Here is a 20,534-nt window from a genome sequence, read left to right on the forward strand (position 1 = left end):
AAAGGCCCATCGGTTGATCATCATATCCATCACCATCAGTCCAAATTTTGGGGCTAGTAATATTCAGGCCCATCGGTTTCTAGAACTAGAGCAAAATTACATTCGATATTATATATAGACCTGAATTGGAACGCACGTTAATACCATAATAACTCGTAATACCTTTCTCATATTATAAAATATTCGTAAACTCCATTTTCAGCTCGATCGATCGATGGCAAACAAACTAGACATCTATTTTCCTGATGAAATTGTCAACAACATACTTATTCGATTGCCTAGAAAATCTATATCGCGATTCAGATGCGTATCAAAACATTGGAACCGTCTGATTTTAAACCGTAACTTCAAAGACTCAAGATCATGCGAGAAGATCTTTCTCCCGCCGGGCCGATTTTTCAAAGTTATAGGCAAATCTACTAATTGCGTAATCGCTGATATGGTGACGGCTGATCCTTGTCCTTTTCAAGGTAAAAACCTCGCGGTTGGTGGAACTTTCAACGGGATTGTTCTTTTAACTGTTAGAAACCCTAAAAGTTTTTGTAAGGTTGATATCATGTTATACAATCCTTTAACTAGAGTGTACAATAAAGTCCCCGAACCACCACCTAATTCGGTATCATCATCCAATAAGTACTCGATCTCAGCCCTTGGATTTGGTCATAGTGCAACCCGCCAAGATGATGATGATTTAAAGATTGTGACACTCGGAGGAGTTTACAGCGACGTAGAACGCAATGCCCAACGTCTGCTATCACTTGCACGTCCACATTGTTCACTTTCATTATTTGGTAATATGAATGATGATGATGGTTTTCGTAGATCATCGTGTCGTTTTACGAGGGATGTACGTGCATTATATATGAATGTCTATAGCTTTAAAAACAAATCATGGAACAAACTGAGTGTAGCCGAACCATATGTGACTTATTCTGAGTTTTCTACGTACGCTGGCACGTTTTTAAACGGATTTTTGTATTGGATTATTACATGCAACACCGTTGTTCCTAGTACCGGGTATTCGCACTCCAAACACTTTAATGGATCCCCGAAGGAGATGGATGCAAATGGAGTTTCCCTCTTAACTGCGCGCGAATATGAACAAAAGACGTGCATCCAAACACTAAAAAAAGGTGCTATTATGAATACTGTTAAGAAAAAAATCATTTCCTCCGAGAAGTTGATACTAGCTCTAGATGTTAAGAAGATGATGTTTTCGGAAATAAAGTTTCCAGATCGTGACGACGAGATAGCGTTTGATGTTTTGGGTACAATAAAAGGTCGCCTTTGCTGGATTACGTGGAACAAGCGTTATCCCCGACGCTATGAGTTATCGGTAATGAACGACAACAAACAAGGTGGTTTTGAGGGAAAAAGTTGCTTGACATCGTTATCACTTTCGGTGCCTGATTTTCGAAATTCGTTCAATGCTATGTGTATTTTTGATGAAGGAAAAATCATGATGAAGAATAAATACACAAAGAAGTTCATAATCTGCGACTTGTTGAAAGATTCATATCAACGGGGCGTATATGATTATGAATTTGAGTCGACAGATGATGATAACAGCCAAGTATGGAAAAAACAAGTCATAGAATATGAGCAGACCCGGGTTTCACCATTTGATCTACTTAATTAATTTCACAGGATCATCCCTTTGATCAAGCTAGTTGTGGTAATTAAGTGAAATTATAATTAGTAATACAGATAGATTTGGTTTTATATATTAGTTTTCTTTAAACATATATACAATTGCAGACAAAAACAGTTATTGATACCATAGCTCGCATGATTTGTATATGGGTTAATAATTATGTATCCAAGTTTTAGATTTTATCCGGGTTTGCGATTTAATCCTCATAAGATGTTTTCTAATTATGTTTTGGCATAGTATGGTCTTTTCCGTTCAGTGTAATGTAGTTCGTAACAATTAATATATAATTTGCCTTGATTTAATGATCATACATAGTTAACATAATCAAGTTTATCTACTTTACATATCATTATAATTATAATTAGTCCATTATTATCATATCAAAATGCCTAAACGCTTTACAAACATGGTCCTCCCTTTTCCAACTTGTGTTGATGCATTGTTTCGATCTGTGATCAACTTGATGTCATCAATTGACCCGTTTCCTCGTTAGCATGAAACATAAGTTTTTAAGAACCTCGGTAACTGCTAGTAAAAACACAAAATCTTATATAGGAAACATCTCACAGCATGATCTAAGTTGCTTCACTTCAGCCTTGCTGATGGTTTGATCACCCCAATCGAGCCTATCCATGAGTTGCTTTCTACTTATGATTTATGTTTTTTTGACGGGTTTTGCTAAAAGGACAAAAGATACATAAATACTTATGAAAAATGAACTCAGAATGTTACACTAATGTGTGAGTTTTTGGGGCTTGTTCAGTTGTTCATATCTCAGAATTGCTTTATCTTTAAAAGACTTTTTTTTTTTTTTTTAAATTTTTTTTAAAGTTAATTAATTTTGGGTCTGTACTTGGGAAGGACCCAATCAGGTGGGTTATTAAAACCAGAAATTGAATTGAAGCCTCCTCTCCTCACAGTCTCAAAACATTGGATTAATCTAAAACCATTAGTAAAAAGATTTAGGTGGTTTAATCCATGAAAATTAGAATTCTGGTTTCTTTTAACCCGTTTATAACCTGTTCCTCTTTTAGCTAACTTTTTTTTATTTAACTGTTTGTCATAGAACATATGTTACACAAACGGATCGATGGCAAACAAATTAATTAAGAGGGATATATATATGAAGTGAACACATTTAATTAATTTGTAGGGTTTAGCCTAAATATCATTGTTTGTTTGGCCCAACTTGCATAACATTTGTAGGGTTTAATTAGCCCATCCATAAATTACACGATTTTGATCTTAACGCTTCTATATATGCTTCTTTTTAATTTTTACGTAAAATCCATCATCGATAATGGCAGACAGCGACATATATGTCCCTGATGAGATTCTCGACGACATACTTGTTCGAGTGCCTACAAAATCTTTGTCCTGGTTCAGATGCGTATCTAAGCATTGGAACCGTCTGATCTCAAATCCTGAATTCATGAAGTCCTTATCAAATCGAAAAATATTTGTCCCGGCCAGCCAATTTTGTCAGACGATAGAAAAAGTTGCAAGCGGCGAAAACATAATAATGGGGTATCGTTTGGTGAGGGCTGATTCTCCTTTTCAAGTTAAACAACGATCAGTAACAGTGGCCGGAACAGCCAATGGGTTAGTCCTATTAGTCCTTAATTTTTGTCCATTCACTCCAGCATCTGACGTAGTTATGAACCTATATAATCCATTGACTAGAGTGCTAAAAAAGGTCCCCAACGCACCTTTTATCAACAAGAACTTTGCGTTTGGATTCGGTCATGGTGCAACCCAAGACGATTTAAAGATTGTGACACCACTCGAATTTAATCTCTCTAATAATAATTGGTCATTATGTTTGGGTGTCTTCAGTGTTAAAAACCAATCATGGAGCACAACTAGGTCAAAATCTTCCAGGTTCTGTTTTCTTTTTAATCATCTTGCTGGCAAACGGATATTTGTATTGGAGTATACGCAAAAAGGATCACTTTATGATACTGGCTCTAGATATTAAGGATATGACGTTATCCGAGATAGAAGTTCCATATGGTAGAGAGCAATTTCACCGTTTTACTTTGGGTACAATATATAAATGGATGTCTTTGCTTGCATTATTTCCATTACGGATATCAGTTAATAGTTATGAAGGACCATGGTATATGGAAATCACATTTCAAAGAATGCCCGACTGCGACACTACTTTCAAGGATGCCTTCTGAGGCATTCCGAGTAATGTGTATTTTGGACGACGGGAAATTTATTTTGAAGAATCGCACATGGAACAGATATTTTATTGTTGACCTGCTGAAAAATACATCTGAACCCATTCTTGTCTGCACAGATTATGATCAAGAATTGACAACACAAGCCATAGAATATATATGTAGAGAGTTTTTGCAACATCTGAAGCTGATCTATGTTTATGATATCTTGGTTTAAATTAGTTTCTTAATTAGTTAGGGATCTTCTTGTATGTCAACTGAAACGGGCATGATCATGTTGATGGGTCAATAAGGGTCTAATTAATTATGCATAGTGTTACTTTTCCCACGTTTTGCAATTTAATCTGCTAATTAACTTAGTGTTAACATTTTCTTAACCCCAAGACCTCAAATTGTTAAAGCTGTTAGATGAATTACTCTTACAATGTGACCGGGTGTCATACATTTATAGCTTCTTTGTTTTATACATCACACTTCTCGTATATGACGTTCTATATTCATGTTTTTCTGTTTTGATATACGTATATAGTTTATATTTGGATATAGCGTAAGAGAACACACATGTGTCGCATAATATAACATTGTTATTCATTATGTAACGCATGAGTTTAATCTAGTTTAAGAAAATATTCAAAATAAAAGAATTTCTATTTCATGTAAACATAATTTTTAGTTAAATAAATAAAGTTCAATATCTTTTTAAGTATCTTTCGACATAGGGGCAAAGAGGGCTTTCCACATAGGGGCGTCTTTTGACATGTGGCGGAGGTTCCCTTTGAAGGGAGCCCTCCTTTTTGTGGGAGTGAGACTCCCTTCAAAGGAAGCCCTCCCCCTTATTTTATTATTATTTTTTGTTTTTTTTTTGTTTTATAAGTTTATATGTAATAAAAAACATATACTAAAATATAAAAAACACTTTTCAACACTTTATTTCAAATAAAAAACAAACAATACAACTAAAACTTATTCCAAACATCACACAAGACAACAAAACGACTAATTATCTCTAAGTCTCGGATTGTTTCAGATCAATTCCCATTCCTCCAAGTATTGAAAACCGTTGTGTCAAGATACCGTATTGTACTCGGTCAAATCCCTTGCAACCATTGCATCGTGTCCATCGTTGTGACCTTCGTTCACACGGTTGAACATCATATTGAATACGTTAATGCTTGTGTGCATGCGGCGCCATTTAGCGGACACCGCATCGGAATCTTGATATGTCGATGGTTGGTTTTCATATTCAAGGAAAAGAGTGGTTACTTTCATCCAGAACGTTTTGTTCCTTTGAAAGTTATCCGACAACGGGTCGTTTGACACCTCGACCCAAACTCGTGCCAAACTTATTTCTTCGGACCGGGTCCAAACTCTTGCCATTTGAATGATTTTTATATATTGTAGAAAGAAAAGTGAAAGAAAAAGAGAAGTATGTATAAAATAAGAAGTGAAGAAGGGTATTTATAATGGAAAATGGTTAAAGTAAAAAAAAAAAATTTTTTTTTAAACAAAAACTAGCCGTTTTAACGTCACAAAATTTTGAAAACTGGGGCGGCAAAAATTGATCGGCAGGCAAGTTTTTGGGCAATTGCCGCCCGCCGAGACGATGTAGCAGGCGGTAAAGGGGCTGCGTCGGGGCTGGGGTTGCCTCACTCCACATAGCCTTAGCTCTGTCTAGCTGGTTTGGTCGTGTTGATGGTTGCCTTTAGCCATTGGATGATCCCGAATGAAGTTGAGGCTATAAAGTATTTAGTTGTCGTTTAAAATAAATTGTGGCTAATTTTGGAGTAGGGTAAGTTAATAGATATACTTTTAGAAAATGTTACATTATATGTATCTACAAACAATTTACAAATAATGGTTATAAACAAATATGACATATGATGTGGACTTAATTAATAAAGAAAGAAAAGGAATGCTAAAGAATGACTTAATTTAATTTACGGAGTATTTGTTTGTTTTATATGTCTAATTCCACATCATATCTCTATCATATCTTGGATTTGAGATAAACATCGGTAGGGTTTAGCCTTTAAATATAAATATACCCAAATTACAATTATATATTATACTAGGTTTTTTACCCGCACGATGTGCAGTTATTTAATTGAATTATCAAAGGTTTTAATATGATATGATAATTAAAATTTGGTTTAGTTAGCATAATATTAATGTTAAATATGCTTGAATATCTTATCAAAACTTAGATTTATTAAAAAAATATATATTGAATATAATTTTAAAAGAAAAACGATGGAATTAATGTCTCAAATAAATAATTGTAATTATAATGTTTGATTTGATATAATGTTTACCTAATTAATTTAAATCTATCTAAATTTAAATTTAAATAAATATATATAAAAAAGTTTGGAGATGACACATAGGATAAATCCTAGTTGACAATTTTTTAGCATAACTTTAGATTTGAAGAAGCCTTGAAAAGGCTAGGATTCATACTCTTTTAATATATATATATATATATATATATGGCTACCATAGCCAAGAGAAAAAATTATTTTAAGAGTGGATCTTGACCATTGAAAATCTAAAGAAAACTAATCTAAGCCATTGAAATAAAAAATCAAAGTCATAGTTTTATATATATAGAAACTTGGTAATTTATATACAACTTTTACTACATATGCATACACATTCCTGTTTAATCTATGTGATTGAACATTAAATATAGAATGACAAATACAATATTAAAACTTAAAACTTAAATACCCAAACATGGAAATGTTTAAATTCTATTATACATAACACCGAGAGGCAAGAATGACAACCAAAAGTATACGGAAAAAGAAAGTAAAAAATTTTCATTGTGCTTTACTCAAACATTCTTAGTTAATATAGAATCTTTATAAATGGGTAAGGATTTGATAATTTCCACTATAAAAATTACAAACCTTTACTTTTCATTTGAATACATCGTAAGTTTCAAGCAGCAATGAGATTCTACTGTGTTTTTACATTTATATTTTTCCATATGACATTGCTTTAACTATATATATATATATATATATATTATAGAGATCAAATGAGAATGTACCTTAATGAGAGAAGAGAGAGAAAGTTCATTTTTTTATTTTTTTTTTAGTTTGTTTTTTTGAACTTTTTTTCCTTTTTTCACTTTTTTCATTCCCTCTTTAATTAACCAATTTCATATAAAAAATTTTAAAAAATATTTTTTTTTCCAAAAGGGCATAGCCCGTAAGCTATAGGCGAAGCCTCTCAGACCCATGATAGCTAAGGGCGAAGCCGTTAGGTAGATCACCCCATCACCAATCATCCCTTATGACCTATCAGCCTCTATGACCTATCACTCCTACCAGCTACCCCTTATTAATATCCTTAAGGGCGAAGCCTGTACCGTACTCTTACATGTATAACTCACTAACTCGGGTTAGAAATTTTTATTTTTATTTTAAATTTTTTTTATGGATTGAATTAGTTAATACAAGAATGAAAAAAGTGAAAAAAAATGAAAAAACATATAAAAAAAAACAAGCTAAAAAAAAATAAAAAAACGGACTATCTATCTCTTCTCTCCTTAAGAACCTTCTCTCTGGATCTCTACCACATATATATATATATATATATGTTGTACATGTTTTCTGTAAAACGTTCAAGACATCGATCACGTCAAGAATGAAAAGAAGAATGAATTTGCATGTGACTTAAATGAAGTTCGTCGTCTTGAATGAATTGTAACTTATAATGTTTAGTAAAATAATTAATTATGATTCTTTTTTTATCATTTATCTTTGTAGGATGAGGTTGATGGTGTAAGAAAGACAATCTCAAGAACAAGAATCTCTTAGTCCTAATTTATTATATTATTTAATAAAGCTGATTATTCTTTCATTTACATTGTTGTAGGTTCGTATTTTTTGAATACTTTAATTGTCAATTGATCAACTTTTAGAAGTTTTAACATCAGTATTTGTTATGCTTCAATTTTTTTATAAATTTTTTATAATCTTCGCAGTTCAGGTTTTAAGAAATATTTAGAGATCCGTTGCTATTTTGTGTTTCTTTTTCCAAATAATGTAATTGTAATTGTACTTTTGTTATGTCATTAAGCATTTTGCTTAATGACTTTATTTGTAATAATATTACGCAGCTCTAGAAAGAAATTATGTCACATACATCTAATCTATTAACTTTTATATTTTTTTCAATAAAAAATGGTATGAATATAAACTATTGCAAATATGATTCTAGATAACACTTTGAAAGTTACAAATCAAAGAATTTTCATTACAATTTAATTTATGTAATATGTATCCAGATTATTTTTATTTTGTTTTTAAGTATTGAACGTTTCCAAAATTTGATACATTTGGTATTAACAGATAATTCTATAAGAAAAAGATACACATTTGTACGAACTTTAATAAATCATGCTAAATCTTTAAAGCTACATGAGTTTATGTTGTTTTGAGTTTATAATTTCGCATTATAGATGAAAATAAAATTTATGTGAAAGAAAATAAATAACTTATTCAAAAGTTCATGCTAATTAATACTGAAATCAACTTCCACTTTTTATTCTTATTATTATTATTTTTAATGATAATTGTCTTATTGTTATTTAGACAAGTTTCCTAATGGTAATTACCTAAAACTATTAAAATATTTTAAATAAAATTAACTAAATATATATAACCCAGTTAATAATCAATAATACTATTAATCTTATGTGGAAGATCTTAGTTGATATCAATTTTTAATACCCACAATAAAAAGACAACAAATTTGGATTTTGAAAAGAATAATCAGGTATAAAATAAAAAAAAAAATCCGAATCCACAATTCAGGCAAGTTTATATCAATTTCCTTTCCGAATCATGATAAATGCCCAATCTTCATTAATATCATATCTAAGTCTAGAAATGATAAATATACCTGCGTCCGATGGGAAATGTGATACTCGAACTCATTCTAACTGGGGAATCTCCAAGTTGACCAAAGGATGGGCACGGGTATAAAGATGTAATTTCATTGGTGAGGATGGAGACAAAGATGGAAAACAATAGATCCCCTAAGCTACCATGTAAAAACCCGGAAAATATATGCAAAATCATTTTTGATTTTAAATGGTTTTCTTTGTATGGAACTCATTTGGTTTTGTCTCAATTTGTTATATAAAATCATATATGATTTTATATAGGTTTTCCTTAATGTATGCGTAAAATCATTTTTAATTTTGAATAGTTGATTGTGAATTGGTTTTTCACAATGTATGCATAAATCATTTTTGATTTTGAATAGTTCATTATATAGAGGATTTTCACACTGTAAGAGTAAAATAAAATATGATTCTAGGTATAAGAACACAAGTAACCAAAACCTCAATACAAAATCAAACTTGATTGTACAATACAAAGTTACAAAACACAAATTTATAAAATCTATATACAAAATCAAATATGATTTTACACATACAGTTTGAAAAACAAAAATCTCTATAATTTCTGTACATAATCAAATATGATGATGAACATAAAAGTAAAAAATAACAGATAACAAATCGAATTTGATGTTACTCATACATTTCCACAAAACAAATGGAGTTTATATCCACAAACCTATACACCAAAAAATTTAATTCAGAATCATAAAGTTGATTAAATCATATTATCAAACATTGATTTAGACATTTCATCAAACACCTTATGCAATACTCAATCAAATGTGATTTGATATTAAATCATGTGTGATTTTGAATAGGCTTATAGATATCGAACTCAATTTTTTTTTGTCTAGATATAAGAATAAAATCATATATGATTTTGTATAGCTTTTTCACACTATATTCTTATAATCATTTTTTGATTTTAAATGATTTTATTTGTATGGAACTCATTTGGTTTTGTCTCAATGTGCTATAAAAAATCATATATGATTTTGTATAGCTTTTTCCCAATGTACGCGTAAAATCATTTTTAAATTTGAATAGTTGATTTTGAATAGGTTTTCATACTTTATGAGTAAAATCAAAAATGATTTTGAATAAATTTCTTTATATGGAAGGCATTTGGTTTGACTCAATGTGCTACACAAAATTATAAATGAGTTTGTACATAATCAAATATGATTTTGTATAGGTTTTGAAACCGTATAGGTAAAATCAAATTTGATTTTGTGTAGGTTTCTTGGTATGGAACTCATTTGTTTTGTAAAAATGTATGCATAAAATCAAATTTGATTTTGTATAGCTTTTTACACTGTATGCCTAAAATCATTATTGATTTTTACTCATTTGTTTTGTCTCAATATGTGCACAAAATCAAATTTGATTTTGTATAAGTTTGACACTATATGCATAAAATCAAATTTTATTTTGAATAATTTTTTGATATGGAACCCATTTGTTTTGTCTAAATTCTTTATACATAATCAACTTTGAATACATAAAGTTGTAAAAACTGAAATCACTAAAAATATCAACACATAAATACATAATCAAATTTGATTGTACGCATATAGTCACAAACACACAGGTAACTATAAACTCAATACAAAATCAAATCTGATTGTACAAACAAAGTTACAAAATCAAAATATCTAAAATCTTTATACATAATCAAATTTGATTCTAGACATTAAGTTGCAAAAATAGAAATTACTAATGTAACACCCCGACTACGGCGGAAACACGAGATGCCACAGAACGACATGGTACAAAAGATTAAATGGAAAACATCATAATTAAAGTCTTAAAATCATCCCAAAATAACCGATTACATAGTTCAAATTCAATTGTTTAAAACCATTACATAAATCCAAATCCGAATTAAAAAGATACATGTTTGCATTACAAGCCTTCAAACATCAAACAATTACAACATCCAGAGGCGGTCCATTAGCAAACCTACTGCTCTAAACCTGAAAAGCATGAAGAAAAAGTGTCAACTACGAGAGTTGAGTGAGTTCATAGGTTTCTTTTTAACTAGCAACATATACATATTAATATACCAATTATGACCAAAAATAAAGAACCACCAAGAAGGGTCTTCAAATATCTTTATGAATATTCTTTTCCAAAAACGTACGTTCAAATCTTAATACTCAAATCTTAATATCCAATCATTTCAACTTCAATTTCTTTTAACCACGAGGGCAAAACTTAAATAGCTTTTTGATGAATAAATACTTGAGCCACTACTACTACCGTTTTCAAGTCCAAGCTTTATAATACTTCTTATCTTTGCACAAGCTGTCAATCAAGTGCCTTACTTATACTTGGGGTCGTGCCATGAGGACGACCGATTAAACTTACGTAGCTAGAACACCCTAATGGTCGGACCGGAAGTGATGGTCATCACGAAGGCAACCAACCTTCCACCGTTACGCTCTGGATGGGTGAACGACTCCTAGTTGCGCAACTATCTAACTACAGGCCTCCCTTAGGAGTAAATAGTAGTGTACCGAAAAGAAAACGGGTTGACAGAACTCAAGTTCATCATATAACAATTATCACTTGGAACATACGTTATAACTTCATATCATAATCATACTTATCAAGAGTCATTTCATATATCAAACTTTCTTTCAAGAAACACTTCGTATATATGTATAAAATAACTTTACTTATCATGCTTTTCACCCCGAAAGTTAAACACATAAAATAGTTTGAAAGGGGACTATGACTCACTTGATTGGAGGGTGTTAGGGGCTGATCAAGTATGTGGAATGCGCCTAGTGGTGTCATTCCTCAAGCAAGCCTAAACTATGGTATTCAAATATACACAACGTAAGTGTGTGTTACATGAATTAGTAAACTAGATCATGAGATGTATGCTAGTAGGCTTGCCTATCTTTGGTTGTTACTTAATTATGGAATCAAAGTGTATTATGATGTTCAAAATGTTTGGTTAAAATTAGAATAGGTGATAAGAGTAGTTTTCGCGTTATACGTTTTTTTTTTTGCGCGTTTATTGGAATTTCGGTAGTTTGGCTTTGATACGCATGATTTCTTTTGTATGCTTAGCTTTGTAATTTTATTTGATATTGGTACTGTAATATTATGAATCTTAAAATATATTTTCTGATTTATATTAATTTCCTTGATTTATTATTATTTAATTAATTATTTCTTCCATTTATTCATTAATTAATTAAATAATTCTTTATAATTATCTTTTAGGTTCTTAAATTACCTTTAAAATTCATAGATAATTATATTGTGATTATCTAATGATTATTATGCTTTTAAACTTGTAAGGTTATATTTTATATATTTTATTTAAGCTTTATTATTATTTATTTAATAATAGTGATTAATTTGTGATTTTAACTTAGTTATTTATTCTTAAATCATATGAAACTTGGTTCTTTTCTTGTAATTACTTTTCTACAGTAGGTTTGAGTTATTTTATCATTGGTTATGTGAATTTGTCCAAGTTCATGATTTATATAATTTATTATTGATTTAATTATCCTTTAAACCCCTTTTAAATTCATTAATTCATAAAAACACTTAGAAATCACCACAAGAGTTTTTGTCCAAAAATTCCAGGCCTTTCTAGGCACCTTTTATCACTAAAAATTTATAACCATTCAACCTCTCTTGTGTCCTTATAATTTGAGGACTTTTAAACATGAAAATCGTTTATCGAAATAGTGATTTTTGCCTCATTTCTTAAGCAAATTAAGTGCTTCAAAAGGGATTTTTGTTCTTGTTTCATTTTGTCCAGAATATCCATCATATTTTGATGTTCCAAGTCGTGATTGTGGTAGTGGTGTGATATGTGCAATTTTGTGCTTTCGGTTGGTGATTATTTGACCTGAAAAAGTGATTTTTAAGTTTGTTATTGTCTTGAACCAACCAAGTTGAGTTTTGTAATATAAATATCAATTTTTCACAGTAACTTTGTGATATTTTCTTGGTCATTTGATTTTGGTGCAAGTGGGTGCTAAAAGTGCATTTTTACAAGTTTTCGGTTTTCGATTTCAAGCCTATTTTGACTTGTTTAGTTCCATAATCATATTTTTGACATTATAATAATTTTTCCAGAATATTAACAATAATATTAACATTTTTTTTTCCCACTTATGACAAGCCTAGCTTCATCTCACAATCCAACCTTCTTAAATCTAGCATGCATGCACTTAAATCAACACTTTTAAGCATAAATCTTTATCCATCAAAAATCCATCAATATAAAAGTATATTTTTATGAAATATTCCAGAAATATATATGCAAATATTATATAAAACATGTTCATCTTTTTATATAAAAAGTTACTTAACAAACTATCAACACATATCCACCTTTTTGGTGCTAACTTTTATAGATCCAACACTTTAACAACAAAATCTATATTTTTATAAAAATTTCCAGAAATATAATATTAAAAAGTACGGTTGTTACAACTAAAATATCAACACATAATCAAATTTGATTATAGACATATACTCACAAACACACAGGTAACTAAAAACTCAATACATAATTAAATTTGATTGCACAAACAAAGTTACAAAACACAAATTTAACAAATTCAAAATTTAGAATAATGTACAATCAAGTATGATTGACTGTACAATCAGTAAATACGTATATAATCAAATTTGATTTAGTACATACATTTTGGTTTAGACATTTCATCAAACACTTTGTGGGCAAAACTCATTATAAAAATTTTAAACAACAACAACCAAAAATACAACTTCTTATCATATAAAAAACAAAAATAAGAGAAAAAAACTACAAATCATGGATAAAAATAGTTTGTTTATCCATTTTTTATAGGGATAATAACCACATAGGCCACCTAAAGATTCAATTATTTTTCTTTAGGCCATCTATTTATTAAAAGGGACTTTTAGGCCATCCAGTTTTATATCTTTTTTCATTTAAGACAATCTAGCAAAAAAAAAAAAACTACATATTTTGATAGATAAATAGCTATCTACAAAGCCTTATATACTCTTAAATTTTTAATATTAGCTCTAAAAAATAGGGTAAACAATTATATGGCATCAAATCCGTGTAACAAAATCATTATTATAAAATAATCATAGCATTTTATGAAATTTTTTAACAAATCTTATGAGTTTGTGTTTTTCCTTATTAAAATGCCCACAAATCGATACTTAAATACCAATTGATAATCCGAATATCTAGTTATTTAACTTTATTTAATTAACTATGAAGACATGTAAAATTGAGTTAATAAAAAAATATTTATTTTCTACCATATTTTTAAAGTATTATTGACATAACATGTAGTTTCTTAGCTAAGTAGTCTTAAATGAAAAAAGATATAAACTTCGGTGGCCTAAAGTTCCCTTTTAATAAGTGGATGACCTAAAGGAAAACAATTGAATCTTTAAGTGGCCTATGTGGTTATCCCTTTTTTATATAAAAAACATAAACTATATAAAATATCACTCTAATAACATCTTAAACATCATCTTCCACTTGTTGTTGTTGTTGTTGTTGCTAGTGTTTGAGATGAAGATCCAGATTGTGGTGGTGGTGGTGGTGGTCACCGTCCAAGGAGGAGAATAGAGGGAGAGAGTGTGTGTTTGTTTGTGTGTGTGTGTTTCTATTAGGAATAGGAAAGGGGAAAAAAATTTGTTAAGCAAATTTACATATATGACCCTCCGTGTTTTATTTTTTAAATAAGACATAAGTTTCAATCCTAGCTATTGATTGAAATGATCAAATGACTAAGATTTGGTCCTTGGGATTCAAATGAACAATTACAAATAATTATATAACTTTGTATAGTTATCTTCTAACTCATCTTTCACCTAATGTAAATATATTCATACCATATACCATATTTATGTAATAATTTGAAATCTTATAATAAGTCATTTATAAAATAATATGATAAGATAATAGAATGTAGGAAAAAACCTACATTATATATAATTGTACATATATTTATCACTACCCAAGTATCATTGTTTTGGTTTGACCCAACTTGCATAACATTTGTATGTAGCTAGGGTTTACCCAGCCCATCTATAAATTACACAATTTCGATCATAACGCTTCTTGCTTTTCCTTTTTTAACGTAAGCTCGATTATCAATAGCAGACACCAATACGCATGTCCCAGATGAGATTGTCGACAACATACTTGTTCGGCTGCCTACAAAATCTTTGTCCCGGTTCAGATGCGTATCTAACCATTGGAACCGTCTAATCTCAAATCCCGAGTTCATGAAGTCCTTATCACGTAGAAAAATCTTTCTCCCAGCCCGCCGATGTTGTCAGACGATAGAAAATGTTGTAAGCGGTGAAAACATGATAATGGGGTATCGTATGGTGAAGGCCGGTGCTCCTTTTAAAGATGCACGATCAGTAACTGTTGCCGGAACCACCAATGGGTTAGTCCTATTAGTACTATCTAGCGCTGATATGATCTTATATAATCCGTTGACTAGAGTGTTCAAAAAGGTTCCACCCCCACTTTATATCTACGAGAACTTAGCGTTTGGATTCGGTCACGGTGCAACCCAAGACGATTTAAAGATTGTGAAACTCGGAGTTTACCACTGTGATATGTCATTATCTTGGGGCGTCTTCAGTGTTAAAAACAGAACATGGAGCCCAATGTCAGAATCTATCGGGCATTATGAGTTTTCTGATTATGGTAGCACGTTTTTAAACGGATTTTTGTATTGGCGTGTATTAAAGGATCACTCTAGTGCGTTGATACTAGCTCTAGATATTAAAGAGATGACGTTATTGGAGATAAAAGTTCCAGCTTATACAATGTTTGATGATACTACTATGGGAACGATAAATGGATATCTTTGCTTGATTTGTCCTAAAGGAGGTTCCTATGACGAATATCAGTTATTGGTAATGAAGGACCATGGTATATGGGAACCACGTTTAAAAGGATGCTCGGCTTCAACACTTTCAAGGATGAATTGTGACGCATTCCGCGCAATGTGTATTCTGAATGTGGGAAAGTTATTATTAAGAATCGTGACGAGAACACATTTCTGATTCTTGACCTGTTTAAGGATTCATCTGAACCCATTCTTGTCTGCACAGATTTTAACCAAAAAAGGACAAAACAAGCCATAGAATATGTGGAGAGTTTTTGCCACATCTGATATATATATATATATGCTCTAGTTTTATATGATTTCTTTGTAGTAGCTTTGGTATATGACAAAATAAAAGCTTGGTTTTAGTTGATTTTAGCACAGAAGTGCCAACAGACACAATTTGCATATATAGTCTGCTGATGGGTTAATAATAATACTGGCTTAGTTATGCATCCAATTTTAATTTTTCAAATGTTTGCAACTGAATCGTTTAACTTTGTATAATTAACTTTTTCTTGACCCCGAGCCATTTAACATCAAATTGTTGAAGTTAGATGACTAAATATATACCCGTAGTTTATAGTTTATTTTAAAATAGCATTCGAGGATACAAATGTGTTGGACAATAATAGATAGCCTTGTTATTCATAGCTTTGTAGAACCTTGCTCCGTTGCTGTGCTGATGACCTGATATGATCCGGCCGGTATGTCTTCTAGTATATCATTGTAAGTGTTTTTATTGATCTCCAAGTGCTTGCTTCTAGGAAGACATTAGAACAGCTTCTCCAGTTGATTCCAGTTCTCAAAATCGTGCAGAATTTTTCGTATAAATCTTCCCGTCCAGTAGAAACAGTTAATTACTGTGATGTTTACAGACACTTTTAGGACAACATTGACAGGCAGGAGGAATAGGAACTCAGATCATTAGTAGTCACTTCTGTTATTATGAACCCATTGGAGCCCATCAATGTGTTGCTATATATATATATGCATACGGAAAATGAAGATCGAAAATAAAATAACATAGAATATTGTAGTAATATGTTAGTGATCAGTAACTGCTATATATTCACCTGTAAATTATTATATCATATTTTTGGACACGATTCACCTTTATAAGACAGCTATGATCTTCTCTGTTTTGGATACCCAGAGAGCAAATTTCTTCACCTGTTTGTAGCTCGGGATTGTTTCATCTTCGAAAGAATGACACTTGAACATAAAAAACAGAATTCGTGTTCCTTTCGACCCCTTTGGCTTGTTCCCCTGTTAGGTAACCTTTTATGTTTGACCCGTGAAAGATGAAAATGAAACTCAACCCATTTGATAGACATTGGGAGTCTTTCAGCCTGTTTGGCTATTTTGTAAACACGGTCCCCCTTTTTCCAGCTTGTGTTGATGCGTTGTTTATGTGATGAATTATCTTTTATCTAATGACCCGTTTCCACGTCACTTTGAAACATAATTATTAAATTTAAAGTACTTTGGTATCTAGTAAAACCATGAAATCATACTGGAACAGCTTCCATAGGTTGCTTAATTCACTTTAGCCCCGCTGGTTATCGAGCCTTATCCATTAGTTGCTATCGATTTATAGTTTGCTTTTTGCCATGTTCGGCCAGAAAGGATGAATGAGAACTATCAACTGAACCTTCAACTGAAATATGGGGTTGACGGGTTGGTTCTAGGTTAAACAAGTCACATGAGTTGATGATGTGGGTTATTACAGGTCGAATATTTTCAACCTTAGTTCAGCTGAAGGTTTAAGGAGTAAGTGGGTAAACTGATAATTGAATATTCTTGACCTGTTCCTATATTTGCTTACCCAAATCGATCCATTTAACGTATATGGTCGAATTACCATGGGATGGACGAACCAAGAAAACTTTTACGCGTGGGCAAACCAATATTTGAATAAAAAAATGATGACCGAAAACGCAATCTTATGTGTAGCAATCAGCGGGATGTCCAATTAGGTTAGCAAGATCCACGGGCCCGCTTCTTTTTATTCCTGTTTTAATTGGTAAGAATTTCATAGGCCTGACAATCCATATCCAATCCTAATTGGGTTTTACCAAAATATTCAGGGCCAGCTCAAACTCCAACCTCAACACGCCAAATGGGTCGATTTGTGCAGATTTTAACTTCATTATCAAACATAAATTTGGTAAAATCAACAAAGGTGATGCCGCTTTGTCGCGTAAGTACTCGTTAATTGCAGAATTATATTTTCCAAGATTATTGGGTATGAGATTTTGAAAAGCGAACACTCAACCGATTCAAACTTTGGGAACGTATTTTCTGGCCGGAACACGTTTAGTTGGTAGTCATTACTCATAATCATATTTAGGCCCATCACCATTAATCCAAATTTCAAGCCCAACAATTCTTAGCCTCATCACCATCACTCCAAATTTCAGGGAGAATAATTCTTAGGCCCATCCGTTTCAAGAACTTGCATAAATATCATTGTTTGTTTGGCCCAACTTGCATAACATCTGTAGGGTTTAATTATCCCATCCATAAATTTCGATCTTAACGCTTCTATATGCATCTTTTTTTTATGTTTTCTTAGTACTATACGTAAACTCAAATATTTATCAATGGCAGACAGCGACGACATACATGTCCCAGATGAGATTGTCAACAACATACTTGTTCGGTTGCCTACAAAATCTTTGTGCCGGTTCAGATGCGTATCTAAACAATGGAACCGTCTGATCTCAGCTCCCGACCTCATGAACTCTTTATCACGTCGAAAATTTTTTATCCCGGGCCACCCTTATTGTCAGACGATAGGAAAAGTTGAAAACGACAACCGGTATCTGTATCGTATGGTGAGGGCTCATTCTCCTAAGTTATTTAAAGATAGACGACCGGCCAGTAACTGTTGGTGGAACAACCAATGGGTTAGTCCTATTAGTCGTTGAATTTCATCAACACAGTCCAGCATCTAACGTAATTATGAAGCTATATAATCCATTGACTAGAGTGTTAAAAAAGGTCCCCAAGATACCTTTTATCAACAAGATCGTCGTAGCGTTTGGATTGGGTCATGGTGCAACCCAAGACGATGTAAAGATTGTGACATTACTCGGTCCTAATCGCTCAAATAAGACCAGTAGCTCATTATTTTCTTTGTGTGCCTTCAGTGTTAAAAACCAATCATGGAGCGCAATGTCAGAATCATCTATTGGGTTTTATGAGTTTCCTAATCATGCTGGCACGTTTTTAAATGGATTGTTGTATTGGAATGTATGCTGCAAGGACGAGTACGTCTTGATACTGGCTCTAGATGTTAAGGAGATGAAGTTAGTGGAGATGGAAGTTCCATACGATCGTAGAATGCGTTATTCTACTCTGGGTACCATAAATGGATGTCTTTGCTTGCTGAATTACTATAAAGATTTGGACGACGACCTTGTTAAATTTGAGTTATTGGTAATGAAGGACCATGGTATATGGGAATCACGTTCGACGACGTACAGCAGTACTTTCAAGGATGATATCTGAATATTTTTTCGTAATGTGTATTCTGGATGAGGGGAAAGTTATTACAAAGAATCGCGAAAAGAACAACAACAGCACATGTCTGATTCATGACGTGTTGAAAGATTCACTTGAAGGCTTTATTATCTGCACAGATTTGGACGATGTTTTTACAACCGAAACCATAGAATATGTGGAGAGTTTTTGCAGCATCTGAGATCTATATATGTTCTAGCTAGTTATATATATATATATATATGGGAAGGGAATATGAGGCTGTTAGGCACCTAAGTTGGATGAAAAACTTCTCACATACCTTTTTTTAAACCATAAAAATCATGGGGGCCAAACATTTATTCAAAATATTAAAAAATTAGTATGTGAGAGATTTTTCACCAAAATTGGGTGCATAACAGCCCCATACTCACTTTTCTCATATATATATATATATATGGTAAATGACATAAATATATGCTTGGCATTAGTTTCTTTTAGCACACAACTGCCAAACAGGCACAATTTGATATTTAAGTTAATGATCTTCTTCTATGTCAGCTAAACACAATCTATGTATTGATCGGTTAATAATGGTATAATTATGCATTATCCAGTTTTAATTTTCCAAAGGTTTGCAACTTAAGCTTTTAACTTCGTGTTCACTTTTCTCTTAATCCCGAGGCGTTAAATTAACGTGAAATTGTTGAAATTAGTCGACGAGATACACTAATTAATAGTCAAATACATTGTACCCGGGTGCTGTACAGTTTTAGCTTTTTAGCAAAATTACGTCACACTTCTGGTATATAAAAGCTCTATATTCATGTTTTTCTCTTTTGATATATTGGGTAAATTATAAAAATCATATCTGAGGTATGTTTGAAACTACACTGGTCATACCTATAATTTAAAATATACGCGAGACATACCCATCATTGTCAAAAACTTATACTAACAATACCTATCGCTGACGGTCGTCTATTTGGCCGTTAAGTCAAATGCATGTGAGGTATCAAAATCGTAATTTCGTGTATACTTCAGGTATAATCTGTGTAGTTTACACTAATAAAAAATTATTAAGAAATTTACATTTATATTTCATTTATTAAAGTGGGTAGATATTCTATATTAAAATTCACATACACACGTGTATATATATATATATATACTTAAAAAACCTATTACAAAATAAAAAATAAAAAATTTATAAAAGGAGGTCAAACAATACAGGTTTAAATTTAAAAATATTAAGGTTAGCCTAAAGACTAACCTTGGAACTTCAAACCCAAAATGCTACAGATTGCTAATTTAAGGTATACTTTAAAACCGTGACAAGTCTTGTTTCGTATCTTTTTAAATAGGTTTCTATAAAAAAGAATAAATCATAAAAAATTAATAAT

The 20,534-nt window shown here is 31.6% G+C and overlaps 3 protein-coding genes across 3 annotated transcripts; all 3 read left to right on the top strand.

Annotated features, from left to right (window-relative positions):
* Positions 1-2,954: 2,954 nt before the first annotated feature.
* LOC122588085 lies at positions 2,955-3,837 on the top strand. Its single transcript, XM_043760227.1, has 2 exons — positions 2,955-3,402; positions 3,491-3,837. The coding sequence occupies exons 1-2, from the start codon at positions 2,955-2,957 to the stop codon at positions 3,835-3,837; spliced, it is 795 nt and encodes a 264-aa protein (XP_043616162.1).
* Positions 3,838-15,118: 11,281 nt separating this feature from the next.
* Positions 15,119-15,823, top strand: LOC122588086 (F-box/kelch-repeat protein At3g06240-like). The gene has a single exon (XM_043760228.1). The coding sequence runs from the start codon at positions 15,119-15,121 to the stop codon at positions 15,821-15,823; it is 705 nt and encodes a 234-aa protein (XP_043616163.1).
* A 2,789-nt stretch (positions 15,824-18,612) lies between these two features.
* Positions 18,613-19,161, top strand: LOC122588087. Its single transcript, XM_043760229.1, has one exon. The coding sequence runs from the start codon at positions 18,613-18,615 to the stop codon at positions 19,159-19,161; it is 549 nt and encodes a 182-aa protein (XP_043616164.1).
* Positions 19,162-20,534: the final 1,373 nt, after the last annotated feature.

Source organism: Erigeron canadensis, chromosome 2 (genome assembly GCF_010389155.1).
Source record: "Erigeron canadensis isolate Cc75 chromosome 2, C_canadensis_v1, whole genome shotgun sequence".
In the NCBI taxonomy this organism is placed as follows: domain Eukaryota; kingdom Viridiplantae; phylum Streptophyta; class Magnoliopsida; order Asterales; family Asteraceae; genus Erigeron; species Erigeron canadensis.

Bases quoted from the DNA above. Each gene is read 5' to 3' on its own strand.
- LOC122588087 (XM_043760229.1), top strand. From the start codon at position 18,613: ATGAAGCTATATAATCCATTGACTAGAGTGTTAAAAAAGGTCCCCAAG.
- LOC122588086 (XM_043760228.1), top strand. From the start codon at position 15,119: ATGGGGTATCGTATGGTGAAGGCCGGTGCTCCTTTTAAAGATGCACGA.
- LOC122588085 (XM_043760227.1), top strand. From the start codon at position 2,955: ATGGCAGACAGCGACATATATGTCCCTGATGAGATTCTCGACGACATA. The intron at 3,403-3,490 runs GTGCAACCCAAG...GGGTGTCTTCAG, and splicing joins TGCGTTTGGATTCGGTCATG to TGTTAAAAACCAATCATGGA.